Source organism: Anoplopoma fimbria, chromosome 7, assembly GCF_027596085.1.
Source record: "Anoplopoma fimbria isolate UVic2021 breed Golden Eagle Sablefish chromosome 7, Afim_UVic_2022, whole genome shotgun sequence".
Taxonomy (NCBI): Eukaryota; Metazoa; Chordata; class Actinopteri; order Perciformes; family Anoplopomatidae; genus Anoplopoma; species Anoplopoma fimbria.
Window position 1 is genome coordinate 12,821,573 of NC_072455.1, and position 23,849 is coordinate 12,845,421.

Below are 23,849 nucleotides of genomic sequence, written 5' to 3' on the forward strand. Positions count from 1 at the left end.
TGTGTGCATGAACACAATGGTACAGTATGTGCAACAACCTCCAGTTTCAATTGCAAGCACCAGATGTCCCTACTGTTAATGAGAACAGAAACACAGAGGCTGTTTTAGAAAAGGGATACATTTGATACTAAATGCCGTTGGGGAGCAGTTGTGTTTGGACGTGGCTACCAAGGTCAGTGGACTGTTTGTAGAAAGGAGGTTCATTTGTGTCTGCCCCTTCTCTCTGGCCTCCCCAGAGTGCAGGCCAGAGAAAGCAAACTGACCAGCAGAAGAGGTCACTGAAGAGGTGCAAACAATATTTAACTAAATCTGGTTTGGGATTTACTTCAGATGCACACACATACCCACCCATCACAATATGAACCGTCACACCCGCTCAGCAGCATTGCTACATAGGAACTTGACAAATAAGCAGCAGGAGAGAGCGGCGGGGAGCTTCCCTTTATCCGCCGCTAAAAGGCAGCACTGCTAACTCTGGGCTCCGGTGATCACTTCCAATATAAACTATCTGCCAATCAGAACGCCTGGCTTCCTCAATGGTGTCTTCTCTTATCTGCCATGTCAGGTGGAAGCTCATAAATAGTCAATGCCAGTAAAAAAAAGAAAACTGCATTCTAGTATGACATGGGGATGGGGATGTGGGGGGGAGATTGGATTCAATCCTAGAGACTGCGTGGGAGCTCTCAAAATAGCTCCGTGGACCAGAGAATTTAGGAGGTGATACACAGTTCAACTCAGACACCTTATCTTGTACTGCGGTATTCATAGAAATATTTTGTGACAAAATGCATTTCTGCGTTGTTCATTTTTTTTTTTTCAACTGCAAAAAGACTATTTAAAATGCTTCTGTATACCATTTACTATACCAAGTAACTACTGTACTGAGCAGACCCATCTCTAACAGTTAGTGGACCCGGAGGTAAACCCATTTTTGAAATGGATAAAACAATACTGCTAACAAAGACAACCATCGGAATTCTTGATGAGACAGCGGAGGGGTGGGGACATGGGTGCGTGCTTTAAATAACGCCTGAGAGACATCCACGTGGGCGCCGCCCGGAGCGGGGCCTCATCAACGCCACCAAGCGGAGCGGATAACCCCGGGCTGAGCCTGTTTTAGTTAGAGCTTCTCAGCGTGTCACGTTGTATTCTGTCCCCTGCCCTCGCCTCCGGGCACTAAAACGTGTGACTTTTCAAAAGGATACAACAGAGTACACAACAATAAGCTTGGAGAGAGTGGAAATTAATGATGCATTCTCAGAGCCAATAAGATGAGGTGAGTTTGATCATTAAAAAGCTTTTCATTCTTGGCAGAGTAAAGAGAACTCTGTTACCACATTTAGAAAAGATGTGACACTAAAACTCCATTGAAACCAGAGATAATGGGCCTCTTTAGTAAGCAACTACTAAAGGTCAAGTGACTCATCCTCCTATTAGGTTATGCATATCTGGGATTTCATCATTTAAATATCTCTGTTCTATTAAAATAAATAATAAACAAACTCAATGTGCAAAGAAAACTAACATTTTTCATTCCAGGTTTGATTAGTGTGGCAAATGTCCAACAGGTAACAAAAAGACAAAGTACTTCGGTTTATCTGTGACGGAACGTCAATGTTGATAAAATGCTGCACAACATAACATTTTCCCTTTGTGTTTAAAATCGACTCTATTCATCTGTGGATGTGCATTCATAAATAATACTGTACAGTCAATAGTTTTGACAAGGCTTCCACCAAGAGTGAAATAAATGACGGAGGAAAAGAGACTAAAGGTGTTCTCTATCGAACAATGGACCAAGTGAAACTCCACTCTTAGCGTGTCATTATGTGACCGTCTGTTTTACAGCCTGTCTTTTGCAGGCGTATTGCTGTTCTAGTAAACCAGCGTATTCCAAACACACATGGACACACATACGCTGACTGGCCACAGCAGAAGGCCGTTCACAAACAGCAGTGTGCGCACCGTTGGGGGAATAATTATGCTAATTTCTTATTCCGTTCAGAGAATAAAAAGCAGTGGCAATGACTGTTAAAGTCATCCATTCTTCTTTGAAAGCAAAATGAAAATTATTCTCGAAGTGCGTGCGTGTGTGAGAGACGGTATAAACATGTGAGTGACTGATGTGTGACTGTGGAGGTGTGTGTTCTGTACTGTACGGATGCACTGCAGCTTCACAGTATGGCTGCTGAGTGAGGGATAAAGAGTGTGATCACACGGCAAGGTGGCTCTTTGTGATTCATTTTACCGGCCCTATTTTTGTCCCTTCCTCTGATGTCACGCGTATCCTTTTGTACAGCTACAAAAATATGCTACCCATTCGCCTGTTTACCCCCCCCCCCCTCTCCTCTCATTCTCATTACGCATGCAGACACGGATAGGTTGGATGCAAGCTATTTGTTTTCCGTGGCTACAGAAATTCTAAAAGTAAAACAAAGGCACATAGAACCTGGTTGACTGCTCCAAATAAATAAAGGGACAGCATTTAACCTCTTGGATTTAATCCAAAGAACAAACTATCAAAACACACACAGATCACTGATTTACTATTGACAAGCCCACAGATACTCTATAACTATGTCTCCTTCCTGTGCGGTCTATGCCAAGACAGGACAGGTCGGACATTGCTGACAGTAGTTATCTCCAAACTGTGACTAAAATTTTTTCCGATCTTACACGTTGCACCTTCAAACTATTTCAAAGCTGTGCATTTTTAGATGTGTAGAAGACGAATCAAGGCCATATGGCAGAGAACAGGGTGGAGCCATTTTTCACTGGAGTAAAGAGAGAGTGTAAAGCTGACGACAGGGTAGAGTTTTATCCACACCTTGAGCATAGGTTTCATACACAAATTGAAAATGCTAACCAACAAATCCTACCTTTGATTTCAGAGCAGGTTCAAGGAAAAATTCCACGAAGGTTGACGTGATGAGACAAATGTCGATTTGATTGTTTCGTGCAAGTCCAGAAGAAAAGCTCAAGGATACAGAGCTGCTTGTGTGGCGAAAAGTACGAAAACGCAAAGAGAAGAAAGAGAAGACGATGAAGAGAACGAGCCCAAAGTTCGTTTCAGGGGAGGCTCTTAAAGTCAAGAGATGAAATATGTTTTCCAAGCTGAAATGAAGACAGAAGGGCCGGTCTGAAGAGTTGCAGCTGTTGTTAGGGAGGGAAGCAGCAATAGAAACCAGCTATAACAATGCATGCACACTGAATGAGACTGTTGTATAACACATTTGACAAAATATATACAGTATGTAGACATGAATAGGATTGTGTGTGATGTGTTATACCGTAGTATGGCAATATTTCACAGAGAAAACAGCAGGAAGACAGCGAGTGGAGGGGAGGGAACTTTAGACAGCAGCCAGTAAACCCATAATACTAGTAAATGATGTTCAGAACCAAAGTGAATAATAAGTTGAAGTTAGAGATGACACTCGAAAAGGCCTGAGATGCATTTGAGAAATAAAAAAATAAAGTCTGATCTAAATTGTTTCATATCCTTTGCTCGGGACCGAAGAACATGAAAAAAAAAAAGGAGGATCTTGACGAAATAATTAACAAAAGATAATAAAATCACCTGCCTTTTTTTTTTTTTTTTTTTTTTTTTTACATTTGCCTCCAAGGGCTTCCATATAGTCTCATATGTGTGAGATTTTCATGGAGTTTGACCTAGTTTAGTGCACACTGATACTTGTATGATTTTGTCTTCAGTTAAACAATGTCTTTGTTCAGGCTGCAAAGTCCTCCCCCCCCACTCTACACACTCTCACAAAACAGACACACATCCCCTAGCTCTCTCCACAGAACACATGTTGGTATGTGCCCTAGTGCCACACAGTTCTACCTGTCATCTTTGAAGCCGGCACCGTAAAAACCACGGAGCGCTCCCCACAGGCAACAACTCAAATGCAGGAAACAGCACCCCTCTCCTCTCCTCTTTCCATCACTTGCTCTCCTTGAGGGATCTCTCTGCTTATCTCTGCATGGCTGTCATGCCGACGCAGGCGCTATTATTATTATTATTATTATTATTGCCTTCCCCTTCACTCAAGTCCTCCAGGAGCCAAAGGAGAACCTTGCTAATCATCCCCAATCACATTCTGTCTGGCTAACAACGCAACCAACATGACAATGATCAAAGATAAACTCCATCACAAATGAAACACAGGATGGCTTTTTTAAATAATAAATAAATAGAGAAGAAGGTGAGTGTGCTGCAGCTTAACTCAGCACCCACCACTTAATAAGCAAATGAAGACTTATGCAAACAGGTCTGTTAGCCTGTCACCCTCCCTCTGCCCCTGTTTAAATCAATCCTGTGAGGAGTGTTGAATGCTAATTGTACAGGAGCTCTCTGTTAGCAAGCCGAGCTCGGATACATTCGTAATTCTTAATCACTAAAAACATATCTATCTTCCAGGGCAGTTTCCCCTGTGACGATGAAATCTTTGCAATGCAGCTGGTGACCACACAAAAGTATAGAATGCAGCTTCACTGTGGGCACTCGGTTAAAGCATTAGCCACAATAAATACAGACTGTCACCTAAGGAAAGAAACTTAAAACCCCAAAATATAAAAGCCCTAAATCTATCCGGCCCTTTCTCCCTGCCCTCCTTCCTGAACTCCCTTGCTGCCAGCCTCCCAGCATGCGACCACATGACAGGGACACAGGACTTGAATCGGTGCTTCTCCTCACAGCGTGTTTGCAGCCCCGCCGGAGCCGAGGAGCCAATCTCACGCTGAACTCTGAGTTGTGCAATTCGAGGTGTTACTATGAATACCGTGCTTGTGATAGAACGTTAGAAGAGCCAGCTATCCAACCTGAAAATATCTCCACCTGCACCACTCACTCTGGCCACGCACACTCAAACCATCGCGAAGGAAAGAAAACGTTTCACTTACGATCGTTGCAGAATGAACCTCCATAGGACGTCATGGTGCAGTCGCAGGTGAAGCCCTCCCACTGCTGGAGACACACTCCCTGATGGTAGCAAGACTCCTCCGTACAGGTGGTACTGGGTCCTGAGGGCACAACCAACACGTAGTTAAAAGTTGCCATCCACAGATATAAAAGGAACTCATGTGGAGGACCACACATGATGCACAGGGACTTACTAATGAGGCATAGGTTTTTGTATTCAGAGCATTTTTCGGCTCTGCTGGCGGTCCGTCTTTTATCAATGAGAGCTGAAGATACTTTTAAAAGCCCTTTTTTTTTTTTAAATATACATTTACATTCAAATACCTGTTGTTTTCCTACTACCAGTACTGTGAATCTCACAGAGAATCAACACCACCAGCAGCTTTCAGCTTAGTGAGGTGGTGAAACGTTTTGAGTGTTAGCGACATAGACATCAAGCCTATGCCTTGATGAGTCAAACTAGGGCTAAAGAGGTAAAACATGGGTTTACATTTATCAGGACTTGAGACCAAAGAGGGTGAAAAGAGGAGATGTCATGGCTTCACATCACATCATATCATTTGGGTGCAATACATGTGCATAAAATCTGGTCTGCACCTGCAGAAAGGCTAAGTAGCTTGAGAACAATCATAGAACATGATGATGATTTCACTGAGGTGTCATACCATCTTTACTTCCATCTCCTCTTCACCTTATATTATGTTGACCAGGTAAACCACCCATTTAGCAGATATATATGATCACAACTTTTTACTATGCATGCTTTATTGAATATTATATTATTAATATGTTTAGGGCTGAGTTAGAAGGCTTTGTTTTTTTCCCCCTCTCATCTCTTTAACAAACAGAATGTGTGCTGGCCTTTCATATTGACTTTAATGTTAGAAGTAGTAGTAGTGGTAGTCATCATAACAACGTAAACATTCAGGTTATCATGTGGCTAAAAGGTGTTCTGCAGATACAAATGTTAATCAATAGTCAATGGGAGAGTTTGCAAATGTATTTGGTGAATCAAATAAAAATCCTTGCAACCCACCAGTCTCAACTCCAGCTGCTATTCTGTATTTAACGTCTACCATAAGCATAACTCACACTCTTCACTATGTATCTTGTACTTATACTTGCAGTGGCTACTGTCACTGCTGAACATGTTAAAATGTTCATACTGCATATTTTATAGTATTCATTACACACTGATACAGTTAATAATGCTATAACTGCATATATCCATCATACTCATATCCACCATTTACTGTCTACTATATTTCCTATTTATATTACCTCTCGACATATGTTCTTCTTTTCTTCTTTTTTGCTGTTTTCTGAACTTCAGGTGAGATAGTAAACTGCAATCATTGTCTTTTTTTGTGCCATATGAACATAAAAAATAAACAAAAGTTTCTTACTATGATCACCCCTCCTGTTCAAAGGGTTGAGATTATTAAAATATCCCCTCCTGGGTTCTGTTTTTCTTTTTTCTGAAGCTCAAAAGAAGCTTTAGCAGCAGTCCAAGTTAAATGGATGTCTTCCAAAAGTTACAGCCCTTTTACAACCAAACCCTCTTGTTGTTACAGTCCCTGCACTGCAGCTCAATGGGGAGATACAAAGTCTAGACAAAACTGTAGCTTTGGAGTAGTCACTTAATTTGTCTGACTCGCACTGCTGAGGCCTCATACGAGCTGCAGATGAAGTTGAATACATTTTTTTCACAAACTGTGGTTTCCATGCCACATTACTCTCATTTTAAAATGCAACAAAGGGATCTCTTATTGGCAGGTATGCAAGGGGGGGGGGATAGCAGCAAGCAAAACCTACCTCAATATTCACATGGACACCTGACTATTGTACAGCAGACCTGAACAAACTGTGAACCTTTACCTCTATGTTACTAAAAAGAAAAAAAAGTTTACTAGTGTGAAATCCAAAAATAAAACCTTATATTCTTAATACGGGAGACAAAATACAGTAGCTGCTAAACCACAGACTAAAAGTAATTTGATTTATGTTGCTTAGAAATTTATTCAGATTAAATTTGACATCAATTCAAGGTTGAAACCTGATGTGTAATTGCCAGACTAGGGGCACATTTGCATTGGAAATAAGTGGTGGTGGAGTCAGTTCCTGTTTAGTATCTCCATTATATCTGTGTGTGATGTTTGTTTGTGTGTTTGTGTGTGTGTGTATGTGTGTTTTGGTAGATCCTGTCTCCCGTTGTTCCCACCCACTGTCATGGGCGACTGAAGACATTTAAATTGTCAATTATAAACTCTACTGTTGTAATTTCTCTGTGGAATTACAACCACTTACTCAGATAGGATATGAGAACTCATATCTCCACTACTGCTACTGACCCAACAGGCATGAACTGCCATGATATAGAAAACAATTTAATGTTTTGCTTCTGTATTATTAGAAGTTAAGATGACTGATGGAAATGGAACCCCTATCAAGATCGCTGTAATTATACCCCCCCCCAAACAAAAACAACCCAATTTGAAATAACTGTTCTCAAAATGTAATGGGAAACAAAGCTCCATACTAGATATAAGACAAGAGTGAAGATCAAGTCTTAGCCACCACATGTACTTATACTGAGGATTGTCTTGGTGGTGGTGGTGGTGGGGATTCTCATTAAAATCTCAATTAAACACAAACATTTCCAAAGAACCATTTTTGGGTGCAAGACTAATTTGTTTCTTCATAGATAAACAGACAACTCACTCTGCCATTTACAAATGGCCCAATTAAAAAGGGCCCCTCCTACCCCCAAACACACACATGGAGAAAATACAAAATAAATAAGTTATCTATCTACGAGTGCTTTTACTTTCTGCTCCAAAATGTCCACTTAAATGCAATGTCATTTCCTTTCTATCAGCTTTTTTTTGTTAGTAGTTCCTAACCACACTAATTGTGCCATTAATTACTTGCCCATAAAAAGGGTCCTTTGAGGAGCTAATTAAGCATATTGTCACAATTAATAACCCAGTCATGTAATCGCTTCCTCACTGTTCCTTCAACCATCAATTGGCCAAACACTACCTTTGTATGGCTGCCTGAGAACCCGTTATTGGGCGCCTTGGGTTTGTTGGAGCATAAAACTCCATCTGTTGTGTTTGTTCCAAATGTTTAGGGAGATCCGGAACAATATAGGAAGCCAATTAGACTAACATTACTGTTAAACCCAAAGTGAACGCACATCTACGCTCCATCGCTGATGTCCCCTGCATCTAAAAACCAACAGCTGGGTTACAACTGAGACACCTGCTCATATATTAGCAGAGTCGAGTGGGCCAGAGTGCAGATCTAGTCAAGCACTCGGTTCATAACGAAATACATTTCCGAAGAAGGCAAACGTATTTGTTTTACTGGTGTAGTGGTTCTACTCACATAATGTTTAATATAAACTTATTAAGTGTTTTTATCTTTTATGAATCTTGAAAAGCAACACATTCTCACTCCCAACTGGTAAAATACTGACGCTTTGTCAGGGGCACTACGCTTCAAATTATGATGCTTTAGCTACTAATTTAGCATCATGGACTTTATACAAGGAGTGAATATTGTTGAAGGGACGCTACCCATTGGTTTGTGAAGTACTGTTTGGAAGCCACGAGTTCAGCATTTTGGCCGTCGCCATCTCATTTTTTTGGAACCATAAGTGACACTAGAGGTTGTAGCTCAAAACTTATTGTGAAAGTCTTAAAGTTCTAAGACGAAACAGGAACAACTCCCAGATTGGACAACGCTGTGGTAGCAACCTGTCAATCAAAAGGTCGCCACGCCCTAAAGCATAACCTGCGTTATGATCTATTTTAAATGGGACCATACGAAATGAACATCATGCTCTATTGAAGAAGACCTGAAACTAGAGATTGAGACCATAAGCTCATGTTTACAATGTTTACTGAGGGAATAAATCAAGAGACAAGTAGGTTCATTTTCTTATAGTCTTCCATCTTATCGTACTTCTTTTTGCTACCAGAGGATTTGCCCCCTGATGGCCAGTATAAATAATGCAAAATTAAGGCACTTTCACATTGGCTTCAATTTTCAGTAAGAATGGGTTGTAAGAAGAGATTTAAACTCTGGTACTGCTGCTTCTACTACTACATATATCCATGCTCCTGTTACTAATGACACTTTACATTATGTTAACATTATTTTAGCCATAAATAGATTTTTTTCTAAATGTTTGGTCCTGTTTACGTGTCTCTCCCCTCTAGAACTACAGCGACTAAGCAACGTTGTTGCCTTTTCCCTGTCTGGTTGTTTCTTGTTGTGATCCACTGAGTCAGTGGAGGGCACCAAGAACAAGCTCAATGTTCTGCCCTTTGTTCAGACCTAGGTCTTTGGAGACTGGACCAGCAGCCACCTCTGACCACTCTGCTTCCCGGGTCCACAAGCTTACAATGACCTTTGGCGATGATCCATATCCAGGGCAACACTGCCTTTTGGGAACGTCATCTTCACTACTACTACTACAATTGTTTTAGTAAACCATGATGTCAGAGTTTGGATCTGAGCTTCCATTGTTAAAGAAGATCAATCAAAACTATTAAAACATACAAGTTGTAATTCAACTGATTTGATTTGACAGAGTTTGGTTTCTCTCCTACATGGTAAGCAAATTTAGTCAATGAAAAGTGGTTTTGAAGTATTCCTTTAATATCAATAAGGGGATACAGGGATTTGCACCAGCCTCAGGTCTAGACATACTAATATTTGTATAAAAGGTCTACACCTGCAAAACTGGTCAATTACAGCTGCTCAGCTCCCTGGCACATCCAATCATTAACTAATATTAGCATCCATGTTGGGTGCCTGGGGGAGTAAAATGATAGCTTAATGCAGCTTTAAACAGTGTTTGGAGCAAAGTAATTGTACAGTAGGCAGGTAATAAGACGGGCTAGCAGAAGGAGCAGGGTTGGGGATGGAGGGGGAGAACAAAAAAGCTAGATCAGTGCTGCATCGAGTCGGCCAGTGCGGCCCTCAGGGAAATCAAGACCGTACTCTTCGACACTCAGCACGCCATTGAGACATGGTGGCGGGGGGTGAAAGGGTGTGGTGTGTTGAAGGGGAAATGCTAGAGCCCAAATCCACTGTTATACTGTGGAGTAACTACCCGACACAGTAGCCATGCTGCCTGAGACATGGGGGCGAGCTGCGCACAGCAGAGGTTTAAAACGCAACAAATGCAAGATTGATGAGTTAGGAGCCAGTGAGGGTGGGGTGTCGCTGAGATTAGCCACACTGACAATAACATTAGAGGAGAGAGATACCTCCCTCATGCACGTTTTATGAAGCAATAGAGATGATCTACAGAGAACAGGGGCTTAGATTGTAAAGACTGCCCAGAGCTGGGAGAATTTGGGCAGAGCTACGGATGTTAATAAGGAAACAACAGCCAAAGGAGAATGCACCGGATTACTGCACTGGTCTGTCCTTACGGAAAGCTCTGCACAAGTGGTGTGTGTAATCAGGCCATGCATTTATAGGCTTGAATAAAAAAATTAAAAAAAAAAATGTTGAGTGGGCATTTAAGGAAGAGAACCATGGGTGCGGACAAATCTCCTTTTGTACTGTGAGAGCATTCTAAAACTTGAAAATAATGTTTCTACCTCTCTGAGTAACAATGAAAGCTGGCCCCAGGTAAACACTGTTAGATCTGTCAGCAGTCTTGCCGTTGTCTGCACTGTTATCGCCGTTAGCTGTAAGTCGCTGGCTCAGCCGTGGCCATGTTGAAAGCCATTAAGAGGCAAGAGAAAGGATCTCATTTGTATTTAGCCCCTCTAACACAACATTATTATCAGTGTGAAACATTTAGCAATCACATACTGGATGTTGATTTTATCTCCGTCTCAAGATGCCAAATTAATACAATTGTACAAAAAACTGATTCTGATAAGACTCCTGACTTGTTTTTCTCATAATTATCTGTCTACTTCTCAAACTGAGCTATCCTTGATGTGAAGTTGTCGGAATTTGTCATCCTCTGTGGGTCACTATTAGCAAGAACACACTGAATAATGACACAAACACTTGAAATCAATGTCATTTGATTTCTTCTGTTGCTTCACAGGAGAGATAATTGCTATTCATCCCTGCTTTTGAACATGGATGTCATTAGCAATTATGGGGGAAAAAAGCTAAAATAAAGTGTCACAAAGCCCTGTCAAACATAGCTTTTCCTATTAATGTTTGTATGCGATGGATGTCTTCTTCCCCCACTCACCATCGCAGCCTCGTTCCACCTGGCCCACCCTATGGAGTGCATCTGCGATCAGGTCAGGGAGTCTCCCGTTCAGGTCCACGGAGGCCAGGCAGCCCTGGTACCCGTCCCGGGATGCTATCAGCTTGGGCAGATTGCTGTACATGTTCTTTGTCACGCCACCGATGTACAGCTCCCCTGCAAAAAACACACGAAGAAGCCACCTGTGAGGATCTTTAGATTTTCAAAGTTTCACATAAAATCTGAAAATATAGAGAATTAAACATATTCAGACAATAACCAACTACAGTTTAAGACATCTTTCAACAGATACATCAACAGGAAAAATGTAAATGGCAGAGTGCAATATCTTTTCACTCCTTGCACCTCTTATCATTGAAAAGTACAATTTATCCTGTAGTTGTTTCAGCTGCTCAAGCAAGCATGCAACATAATGTAAACCACAAGGTTAGTCAGTCATAACATACTTCAACAATTGCTGGACATAGTGACAACTGAAAAAAAATATCTGCAATATCATCTTAAAACGTTACTTCATTCACCATATACAAACGATGACATGGGAATGTGAAGTATAAGCAAAGGCATACATTTGATTAAAGGTGTAGCACCGTCACCCAATATAATGGGAAGATGTCGATTGGCATCGGACAATTTTAAAAAGGGATGTTAATGAAACGGCTCAATTAACAGAAGTACTGCAATTAAACTCTGTTATTTGTTAATGAAAAAGTTAACTGAAACAAAACAAACTTTATTAGGCTGAAGCAAAAAGAACACAAACTACTGAAAGTTGGAGCCTCCCAGGAAGCTGCCATCTCCTCTCCCCCTACTCCGGTAAATGACATGTGACCTCCTCTGAATCATTAAACTGGAACCTACCACCTGCCCAGGTAAGTACAGGGTGAGCTCAACCAGGAGCAAGCATCAAAGTCATACCAAATGATTAATACACTTACTGTAAGAATTATGAGTTACAGCTGACATCACAATTTTTCTATAGACACAAACAAACACTAATGGGGACTCCAGATGAAATATAATGTTATCTCCAGAGAGCTATCTTATCCACCTTCCTACATGTCAACAGGGCCCTGCTCCTCCCTGCTAAGAGGACACAACAAGGCAAACCTCATTGCACTTTCCCTGATTGCACTTTCCCAGCTGCTGAACACCAAAGGGAGAAGAGCAACCTCTCCACAGTGGGAGAAAGTCCAGTCATGAAGCTTCACAGACTGCTTGCAATTTAAAACATTACATTACAGTCATTTAGCAGACGCTTTTATCCAAAGCGACTTACAGGAAGTGTATTCAACATAGGTATTCAAGAGAACTACTAGTCACCAGAAGTCACAAGTGCATCTCCTTTCTTAAACAAGCATCTAAAAGCATAAACCAGAGCAAAAGTATAGTGCAGAGGCAAATTACTAATACGAATACAATAAGTGCTACAAACTACTACGAATAGGATAAGTGCAGTAAACGAATACGAATTCAATAAGTGCAGCGAACTGATACGAATACAGTAAGTGCAACAACTAATACAAATGCAATAAGTGCTACAAGGAAGGCTCAGGGTAGTACTTCGCTCGTACAAAAAGGTTATGATAGATAACATGTTATGCATTTACAGACTACAGCACTATTAACGAAGCTCTGAGAGTTGGCAAGTGATAAAAACAATCTGGTAATCCATTTTCTGTCCAAGACGGATTGAAATTGTTTGTGAGGTGGAAAAAATAAGTATTTGCCAGGTTTTAAACTCAAAAACAGGTGGATAAAAGAGAAGTTTGGCAGGTGATACTCATTTGGGTGTTCAGAACTAAAAGCATTCATGTTTTCTTCCAGGTGAGTTTTAATGTCTCCATGTACTCTAAACACATTATACATATATAGTGTGTGTAAGCAAGTTATGTTAATTAAAACTACCCTGTTATCAAAAATGAACAATTAAGGAACTTAAAAGGATTATCCAAAACCTGTTGTTTTCTTTTCACTTGTTATTAGGTCGAAAACAAAGAAGAGAAAGCCAACAGAAAATGGATCACCAGAAAAAACGTACTTGCCTCTCAGGGGCTTCTGTTGTATATGCTTTAAGATGTGATGATCTCCCTTTTTCACTTTTCAAATATCAATTTACGTGAAAATAACATAAACCTCAATTTACTCTGAGAGGAGAAGCAAGCCGATTTACGAGGGTCCGAGATCTTAATGATATACATACATCTCTACATATGGTATTGTTACTGTACACGGCACAGTCTGTGATTCACCTGCTCAATATAAAATCGTTATCGACCCAATGAGCAGGTCTTTGACTCATTAGCAGCTATTTGGTGTTCACAGCATGTGTCTCTATAGTGTGTTTGTTTCTGATCCACTGTGAAGGTGCGTCTGCAGGTAGATGACAGTACACATTACACCGAGAGACGGAGCATTGACAGTTTAAAGCCGAGCGGTGTGAACGCTTGGAGGTATGCTCCTGAGAGACGTCCCCTGACAAAATGCCTGTCACTGCAGAGACGCTCAGGACGTGTTCTGAAGATCATGTGATTTAAAGACAGTTGACGTGAATAGATTGTTCAGCATCAAGCCTGCCGCATTGGAAACACCATTTGATGCACTACATCTGATGCACCTGTCCATACACTCTTCTGGGAGAAGAGCAGAATAACACACAGCAGCACGTTCAGCACGTAGGATGCAGGCTTTGTAGAATCTTCAGCATGATGATGAAGCTGAGTGCTGGGATATCTCGGCGCTCAAGCACAATTAATGTCTCTTTACATTACAACTTAAAAAGAAAAATCCATCCGCTCTTAAGCCAAATTGTTTCTCCTCTCAGCCTTCTCTGTGCGATGAAATTATGAAAAACACAAAGAGGCCTTTGATGTAGGTGCGTGTGAATAAACATGGTTTGAAATGCTCTGGGCTTTTCTCATCATCAGAACTACTAGTTTTTCTTTAAGTAGGCATAAAATTAACATTCAGCGAAACCTTTTTGCACACAGGGGGAGATCACGCCACAAAGATAGGACCGTCAGAAGGACTAAAAGAATCACATTTTCACAGCAGAAAACCAGAACCTTCAACTTTAGCACTTTGAGAAGCAATGAGCCACAAGGTCAATTCTATGTGGACTCTGTGTAATGGAATGAGTCAATGATGTTTGCCAACTTCTCTCTGGAATTAATGAGCACTTGACACTTCATATTTCCCAGCTGGGGCTCCCGGGCATTACAATCAATACAAGGAATTCATTAGCTGTCCGGCTGAGTGATGTCCTGAAATCGCAGCTGTAAAGAACCATTTAGCAAATATGAAATTATCGGTATGAGTTAATCTTCAAATAACAAACTGCGCATTTGCTGCAGAAGTGAACAGAGATCCCACTGGCTGCATGTGTAACTGGGGTAGATTAGAGAGGAGTGAGGGGCTGTGCTACATGTACTGTAAGGGAAATTAGTCATGCAACTTTTGTTTTCCTTCAGTGGAGGAGAGACAACAGCAGATGAATGAGTATGCAGCACGCATACGCAGCCACCCCCTCGCTCAGAGAACTGGGCTCTCTTTGTGTTCTCTTTGGAGTTGAATACTTTCATTCAAATTACAGATTACTTTCGATAAAGTTTTTTGTTTATATACTCTAACTTAGCTCTGATGTGAGTTAAACTGTGTGTTAACATGCACACTGATATTACAATATTATGCTGAACATCACAATATTCTGAATTTGATATGGGTCATGTAAACACCAAATTCTGCATGAACATTCTGAATAATCCCGATTAAGACACGTTAGATATTATTCTGGTTTTCGGAGCATTTTTTGGACATGCGTATAATGTATTTGGAATATTTGTCTCAATATTTTCCACAATTTGCTACCCACATTTTTGGCTGCTTTTTTGAAACATTATGAGAGAGAGACATCTAATGAATGAAAGAGCGAGATTCTTTTCGCACCGTCAAAGAAGTTTGCCTCTGGTTGAATTAATCAGAGTACGCACGGCTGAATATAAACGGGAGCATTCAAGGAATGTTCTTTTTCATTAGCCATGTAAACAGCTCAATAGGAATATTGTCTTTATGGGAATAAGGGAAGAATCCTGATTAGTCAGGATTTTGACTATTCAATACAACTGTCAGTGATGTGGATTAGACCGATATCTAAATGTTTTTGTCATTTGAACAACTTCCTCTATGTTTTTTTGGCTCACACACTTTGGAACTGTTCTAGAAGGGGCAGGTAAGAACAGCGAGGAACCATTTTCTTCCCAGACAGAGCCTGAGTCCTGGTTTGGCTCTGGGGTCCCAGCAGTGATGAATGCCTGTGCTGCTGCCGATGCTCGGAGCGATCGACAAGATGGGACCAATTACAGCCTCTCAGGCCTCGCCAGAGCACGCCACCTCCACATCTCTATGGTTACCATAATGACCTCTCTGGGGCCGATGGGAGGAGTTGGGATGCTATGATATGGCGACCCTGGGGAGCCTCTGACAGAACAATCTGGATGAGCATACTGACTTAACATTTGCACTGGAAAACCAGGGTTTTCAGAGGGTTTTAAAGGGAAATATATATCTGTGATATAGATAGTTTCATACAGTCTGAAAACCTAATGATCCAGTTTTGCTGATAGATTTGATCTGTGAGACATCAGAGGGAGGGTGGATGGCCTTTCTTACCGTTCTTTGATTTCTAGCAAACATGAGCACTGACTGAAAAAAAAAATTCTTATATTCTTTGATGCCTTACAAGTTTACTTTCTTAAATGGCACTGGGCAACTCCCTTGGCTGTGTGTTATATTTGTTATTGCCAGACAAGGGAAAACCTCATAGCTACAATGTCCCTCTTTTCATTTCATTTGAGTTATCTGCAAGGGGAATTCATTTCATGGCTATAAGACCCATGACAACCATCTCATTATCCAATTAGTGTTTAAAGTGCTTCAGTTTTTTTTTTTTTTTTTTTTTCTATCATGGAAAAGTTGACTGTTGGTGCTCATGTTTAAATAATTCTATTCTACTCTGTGGACTCAAAACAAGACCTGTCCTCCATCCTTGCCTGTAATTGGCTGCCGAGCAAAGTGACAGTGTTTCAGTATTCCTCCATATCTAGAAATACCGTGAAATTGTCTTTATCCATCATTAGGAGAAGTTTTATCGTCAGAATGGGCCATGAACGCCTGGTCTCATCTCTAAACAATGATCAGCTCCCTCTTGCCAATTCCGCGGTGAACACAACGCCGACCATTAACTTTCATTAAATGCTCTATTAACAACCCCTGCCTCCCTCTCTCTGTTGCTCGTGTTGCCTCGCCCTCATGCTGGCTCTAATTGATGAAGATTGAATGATTGCTGATGAGGGGAAAAAAGATACAAAACACAAGCAAACACACACATGCTGTGGGCTGTGCAAATGAAGGACTGTTAGGTGGTGGCGGTGTGTGCTTCAGGCGGGAGGGGGGACGACGACAATGGCAGCCAGCAGGAAGATGCAGGGATTGTGTGATTGCTAATTACAGAGGCTCTCTGGATCGACAAAGACGGCACCACAACAAGACGATCGGCTCAGAGAATAAATGTTGACGCTGCATGCGTGTTAATTGCTGACGCTTAATCATAAGTTGTATAATTACGTTGTGTCTCTGTGTTTTGGTTTTGTGAAAACAAATGGTATAGCAGGAGATGTTTTGAATTCTTCACTGGGAATAAAGACTGGAGGCAACTAAAACTGTAATTATTTCATACTGTAGTGACACGTGTTCGCTAACAGGTGCAAGCTCTCTCGCTCTCTCTCTCTATCTCTCTGTCTGTTCTATTGTAACCACAGGTGGTGTAATGCATTCTCAAAGTCTCTTTTTCAAATCTGTCAGACAGAGTGATTGGGAACAATGAGTGAAAACGTTACATTACAACAATAATATTGACCCGTATCGCAAATTAAGCGATGACTCATCAATATTCTAATCTTTGCTTTCTCATGATGAAGAGTGTTTAGGTGGGAGTACATTGACCCTTCTCACAAATGTTGTATGACAACAAAAGAGAAATGAATTGAGTTCTAACTCGTTATTGATCAGAAACCAGCTTATTATTGTTTCTACAGCAACAAGCAATCTAGTCTGTTCGAGCCAATACTTCAATAGCTATTATTACTGCGACTGCCTGCAAGCTGTTCATAAGCATTGATGAGACAACAACCATGTGCTGAGTATTTACAGTTTGATTCACAAAAGGTTATTAGTTGGTGTATCAGATTCACTAGTGCATGTCATTTTTAAATACACACATCTAAAACAGAGCTCCAGTCAACGATTTAATAATCCCTATTAACCGGTGTGCAAAGTCACTTTTTTATGTAACTAAATGGTTTGGAAAAACTGGAGACCCACACCTCATCTATATATTTTCATGCAATAGGACATTTTGTTTTGTATTGTCACTTTTCTCTAGAAGCCCTGAGAGGCAAAAGAGAAAGAAAAAAATAAAATTAAAATAAATCCCCAGAATAATCTTTATACATTTCTTGAAAATAATAAGTTTCCATCTGTTCCTGTATCATTTTCCTGAGGTACTTTTTTTCATCTGTGAAAACAGGTGGGTATAAACGTTTTGGCATGTGAAAAAATACATTTTATTTCTCCCCACTGGCCTCAGGGTTTCCATGACAGCAACATCATACTCTTTTCAAAACAATCCTCTGACTGCAGACAAGTTGAAATTTAGTTCTGTAGGGTTCCAGCGCCAGAATGTAACACCAGTGTATAGAGTAGTTCAGTGTAAATAATTTTAATACCGTTACCTCAGAAATTACATTACAGGCTTTGTTCATATAGTAATCAAGAACAGCCTTATTAGTGGATCTGTCTAAGCAGCTGCACATGGAGTTAATGAACCCTTGATGGCCTGCTTTACATAACTTATGTCTCTTAGCTGCTCTATAATCATTTACGGCATAGTATTGCTTGTTGTAATACAATCATACAAGCTGCGACTCCCCCGTCATTTCCCTACATGGATGTATATCTACATTAGAGGAAAAGAAGATTACTGAATTCATCATTTCTTAATCAAAAACGGAGAATAAAGAGTGCAACAGTTCGCCTCCATCACATCGTTTCATTGACTTGAACGCAATCAGTGGGCGGGTAGGGCCTTGACAGGGCTCTGAGTATGTGCCGGTGCTTGCTGGTGACACTTTCTGAAAGATTGTGTAGTGACACAGACAGGCATCATTACACACTTTCATGCTTCCATTCTCCCTGTATGAAATGTCACTCCGTATTGAGTGTCCTTTCGCTTTGCCTTGGCGGCGCGCTCTCCTCTTCCACTGCACTTGAGTTTTCCTCACTTTGTTCTGCCACTGTCTTTTATTCTCCAGCTTCCTCATATGTGTGTTCATCTCCCTGTCCTTTCCTTTTTCCACCCTCGCTCTCAGCGCTCACAATATCCTGACCTTGTCTTTTCTTCATCTCCCGATCCTGTCCCTCTCTCTTTGCTTTATTCCATTTTTACCCCTGGTCTGAATGTGCACAAACTGCACTTTTGACTTGATGAATTCTTCAGGTGGCACTTTCTTGGAGTTGGTCCGCCGAAGCTGAATCAGAGTCCGACTGTGGGCTATGAAGATATTACATCTAAATCGGTTTGATCTAATCTAAATCGTTGTCTGACTCAGCTGTTAGTCAGACAGTGTACTCATGTCCTCCAGTAAAATCCACTGCTTCCACAGTGTTCTAGTAGTTATTCTATTAATCACTGTCCAACTCCAATCCGTCTATGATGCTTTTAAAAAAACCTTGAGATCTATTTTAGGTGGATTTTCCCTTTGATTGTGCCCGAAAAAAAGACATGCCTGTCTATACTTATCTCAAGTATTCTACCTCTATTTCTCAATCTTTCTAAGAGGATGAAGAAGGGGATCTGTGAATGTGGAAAATCAAAAACTGCACCCGTGACAATATCGCATTCATCAGGAGGCCTTATTAATGGTCTGGCCTCTGCCAGGTGAGTGCAGCCAACGAGACCCTTACTGATGAGGGCCAAAAACAGTCCCACTCCACTAGCAAAGACTGTATGCGGTAAATTTTTTGAAAATCAAATAACACTAAGTGGAGAGACAGCGGGGGATCTTAGAGCTTTCTGGTGTTCAATCCAAGTCAATTACCAACATTTGTGAGTTCAACATTGTTTGATTTCTCTATTCTTTTTGTATCTATTACCATTTGTTTTCTGACAAACCATCTTTTGTACATTACAAGGACAGTTTGCAGTGTCTGTCTTCACTAAGAATCTGTATTTTTCTGTTGGAAATTGGTTCCCTTTCTTCCTTGTCGATTCATCTGGCAAAAAAAAGAAGGCCATCCATATTTTACCTAGCAGTTATTGAAAACCAGGCTTCCTCCTTTGGCCAGACAGAGAGATTATGAATACATCATTAGAGTATTAAACAAGACAAGGTGGAGGGTTTAATTGCTATCTTCTTGGCCTTTTAATTGCAGGGAGGATAATTTCATGAAGTCTATGTGTGTGAGATTTGTCGTTTGTCTATTCTAATATACAAAAAATGACATGTATTTTACCTTTTTAGATCAAGTTCTTGTTATTATGAGTTTTACAAACAGCTAGAAAATCCAACAACTAGTCACACATACAATTCAGTTATTGTTATATATCAATATAACTGTATTTTAAATATGAGAACCCCGGACAGATAGACAGTTAGAGCAGTCGGTAATTATATACTCTCTAATGAGGACTGCAACTACAATAATATAACTTTTTTTTGATTAGCTGTTTTTTTAGTTTTATGATCCATGATGTATGGTCACTATTCATTTATATTTGAAAATGAGGTTGTTGTTGGTTAATTTGGGGGCAATTGACTATTCAACACTAATTCACATTATGCTGCAATTTAATACAGTTTTATGTATTTTCCTAGAGTTATTTGACAATTTGAGTCTGCAGAGAAGTTGTAGCAGAGGGCATTGAGCATAAACTGTTCACACATGCCACTGTGTGCAGACACACACAAACACACTGTCAAAACAACATTTTCTCTATCTCAGCTCCACCTCTGGCCACGCAGCTGGCTTTTTGAAGAAAGGGAGAGATGAAGTGGCAGAAGAGAAGAGGGAGGGAGAGGGGGAGGGTGGGGAAATGGCCAAAGCTCTGAGTAATGCCAAAGTAAATTGTAATGTAGGACAGGTCAGTGGGAGTTAAAAAAAAAAGCTAAAACACACTGCTCTATTGCAGCACTCAAGCTACCTAGCCCATCATTTACTGAAAGAGCACTGACACTGAGCAGGAAAATAGAGGGGGTAGAAAGGGACATGGGAGGGAAATGAATAAAAAGGAAAGAAATAGTCTGCAAGGCAAGGTGAGGCTTTAAAGGACTGTGTGAAGGACCGATATGTTTAGGCTGATTTATACCAAACACTTGCCACAGCCTTTGCTGTTGGCATATTGACGTATAAACAAGTTTCATGTGGATACACAACAAGTGACTATAATTAAAAGGTGTTTTATAAAAAAATACATTAAAAAAAAAATCAGCCAGCGGGTTTGAAAAGCAAATAACACAGCAATTGATTTAGAATATGTCCAAAAATAAACCATTTGCACAAACCAGATCTTGTTAAAAGCATTAAGTCCAGCTCTCCTCAGCACAGCTGGGAAGCCATACATGTATCATCTGGAACCCTTTTTTTCCCGATATTGTTAACAGTAGTTGGGACTTGGGAAAAATGTTTGATATACAGATTCCACTTTTTCTCCCACAATATCTGTAAAATGATTATCAAGGTAAATTAACTTTCATTTTACTGGCTTTTACACGTGCATCAATTGTCTGCTAATGATGATTAAACATTGATTGATTAATAGTTAAGATCGGTCGCTGTAGACTGAAAACGCTGATCATGGCAGCCTCACCAACTGTGCTGCTGATGGAGATCATGATAAATTAATGGTGCAATGTGTGTGAACTGTCTTCACACTCCGATGCAGAGGTGCCATGCAAGAGCCTGAAGAAACTGCTCGAGACATTTACACTCTCTGACGTGAGTTACAAATCCGGTTATGCTGCGTGTGATTTGTTTAGTTATTATTATGCAAATTGGGCGCAGCATCTTTATTACATTGCCTCTTCCTTCTCAAACGTTCACAAACCTACATCTGGTGCAAGCTCAAGCAGTGTTAAAGAGGATATAAAAAAAAAAAAAAAAAGAGTATGCATGTTGTACACACAGGTACAGCGTAAATACTTAAACTAGCATTTCTCAATTATCTTCCCAACAACATCAGATTTCAGCCGAAACCTCACGTCCACACCTGGTTCACTGATGGTACTACAACACTCTGAGATAATAAGACTCAAGGGAACACTAGTATCGCCCTGCATGAAATCAAAAATAATTAATGCAAACATTTTCTATCATCCCAATCTGTTTGAAACAAATTTAAAAAGTCTACCAGTGTGTTCTTTTCTCTCTGCTACTGATCTGCCTGATAAGTCCCAAGATACCGAAATCTTTGAAGTACAGGAGATTAATTTATCTCTGCCGAATTGGAAGTAAGTTAGTCAAAATATTAAAGATGCAGAAGAATACCTGTTATTTTCTGACGGATTCACATTGTGTTTGTGCATAAACCATTGGGGATTAAACACAAACACCATCTTGGCAGAAAAGTCACATTTTAGCTAAGTGAAAGGAGCGGAGGTGGTTCCAATATGTGTGTGTGTGACGAGCTCAGACACCACTGAAATAAACCTGGCCCTGGCATACAGCACACCTCTTTAAGCCTTCATCTCTGTGTCATTAAAGACTATAAAACGGCTAAAAGTAGCTGATGAAAAACACATTTTTCGAAAATAGTCTCTCTTTGTATTAAAGAAAGAGTCACGGTATTCTTTCACTGAATTCATTACAGCGGTTTCACGGAGACAGCACCTAATGGCTATTAGAGAAGCTGTAGGTTGAACACATCAGCAGTGGTTTCAGCTGTGGTGTTTTTTACTTTGTTTATACATTTGACAGCTAAATACGACCTTGGAAGGATTTTAACATTGAAAGCCTCCAAAGCTACAACTGTATAGTTTTCTAAGGTCAAGACGATTTATGAAGATAAGTAATTGCTGCCCTACAGCACAGCAGTCGCAGTATTTTACCTCCAGATTAAAACTATTTTCCGTGCTGTTTCTCTGGGGGTTGACGTAGTAATGATTGGGCTTTCAATTCTCAGTGCTGGACAATGGATTTCGTCCAAATGATCACATCTCAGCCTTTTCCTTCACTTGATAGAACTGCACTGTTGCTCCAGAGATGCAGACTTTAAAGGCCATTGACGCTGACGTGGCGTTATGTAGGAGGCAGTAATAAAAAGCAAAAGAAAGAAAAGAAGAGCGATGTATTCTTCTTACATAATGGACTAGACCTTGGAATTATGGTAATGGCATTTTCACTCACACACAATTCAATTGAAGGACAAGAAAACCCTCAGGATTCAATAATGCACGTGTATCGTCACAGGATGAATGGATTTTGTTTTATGTCCACCCTGACAAAGGCTCACTTTGAACAAGTGGAAATGTTAATGCACTGGCGACATTGTACTCAAAGGGGACAGAGGATGGCACAGTGGTACTGATGATGTGCTGCTAGTGACGAGAAACTGAAGTGAGTCAGAGTTGCCCTTACAATAGCAAGGCTGTATTGAGTACATATGTATACATTGTTGAGAATGTAAAGAAGCATACATTGTAGCATCTGCGTCAGAGTTTAAAAGAGGTTAAATTCAAATCCTTTTACCGGAAACTGTGGGTGCAATCACCCTTTTCACCAAATACATGACATGCTACCTAGTCCTTGAGCGAGATACTGTTGCACGAATTGATCCTCTTATAAAATAAAGTAGCGTTAGACAAATCCCCCTTGTAGAGTGGGGTAGCGAGGGGAAAATATCAATGAAGTAACTAACTACATTGTAACATTAACACTATCATTAAATGTATTATAGAGCAACCCTGAAATAAGTTAAAAGAGGTGGAAGCTGCTGTTGGACAACAGCAGGGTTTACAAGATATTCAGAAAGAGCGTAGAGTTGAGAAAAAATACTGAAGTTAGTGGATGGATGGGTGGATGGTCAGATGGATAGAAGGATGTAAGAACGAGTAGGTGGGTGGATGGATGGATAGATGGATGGACAGATGAATAGATAGATAGTTGGATGGATGGATGGAAGGACGGGTCGGTGGATGATGGATAGATAGATGGATGGATGGACAGACAGAGATAGATGGATGAAAGGACAGATATATGGATGGAAGGACGGGTTGGTGGATGGAGGGGTGGATGGGAGGAGATGAAGAGATAGCATTCTGCCAATGTATGAGGGCTTGCCAGTGTGTTTTTGATCCCGTGGTTTATGGTCAGTTTTGAAGCTATACAGTGTGGGCTGTGTATGGACACTACCATGTGAACACACCATTTTGCTAAGATCTCCCAACACTAGAATAACTGGCCTGGGCATCCTGACAGGAGGTCTATGGATGTTTAAATTTAGAGTTTTGAGATAAAAAAAAAAAGTAAAGATGTAGATAAGATACTTCTGGGAACCTAACAAATCTCTGTTTTCCATGAGGGAATAGGGACGGGTGACTTGCAATGTGAGTTGTTGATGTA

At 40.5% G+C, this 23,849-nt stretch overlaps 1 protein-coding gene across 1 annotated transcript in view; it reads right to left on the reverse strand.

The window, feature by feature from the left end:
- The window catches only part of nrxn2b (neurexin 2b), a 570,846-nt gene that overhangs the window by 275,932 nt on the left and 271,065 nt on the right, over nt 1–23,849 (reverse strand). The window contains 2 exon segments of the mRNA XM_054600957.1: nt 4,906–5,025; nt 11,160–11,333. Of these exon segments, the coding sequence (XP_054456932.1) occupies nt 4,906–5,025; nt 11,160–11,333 (294 nt within the window).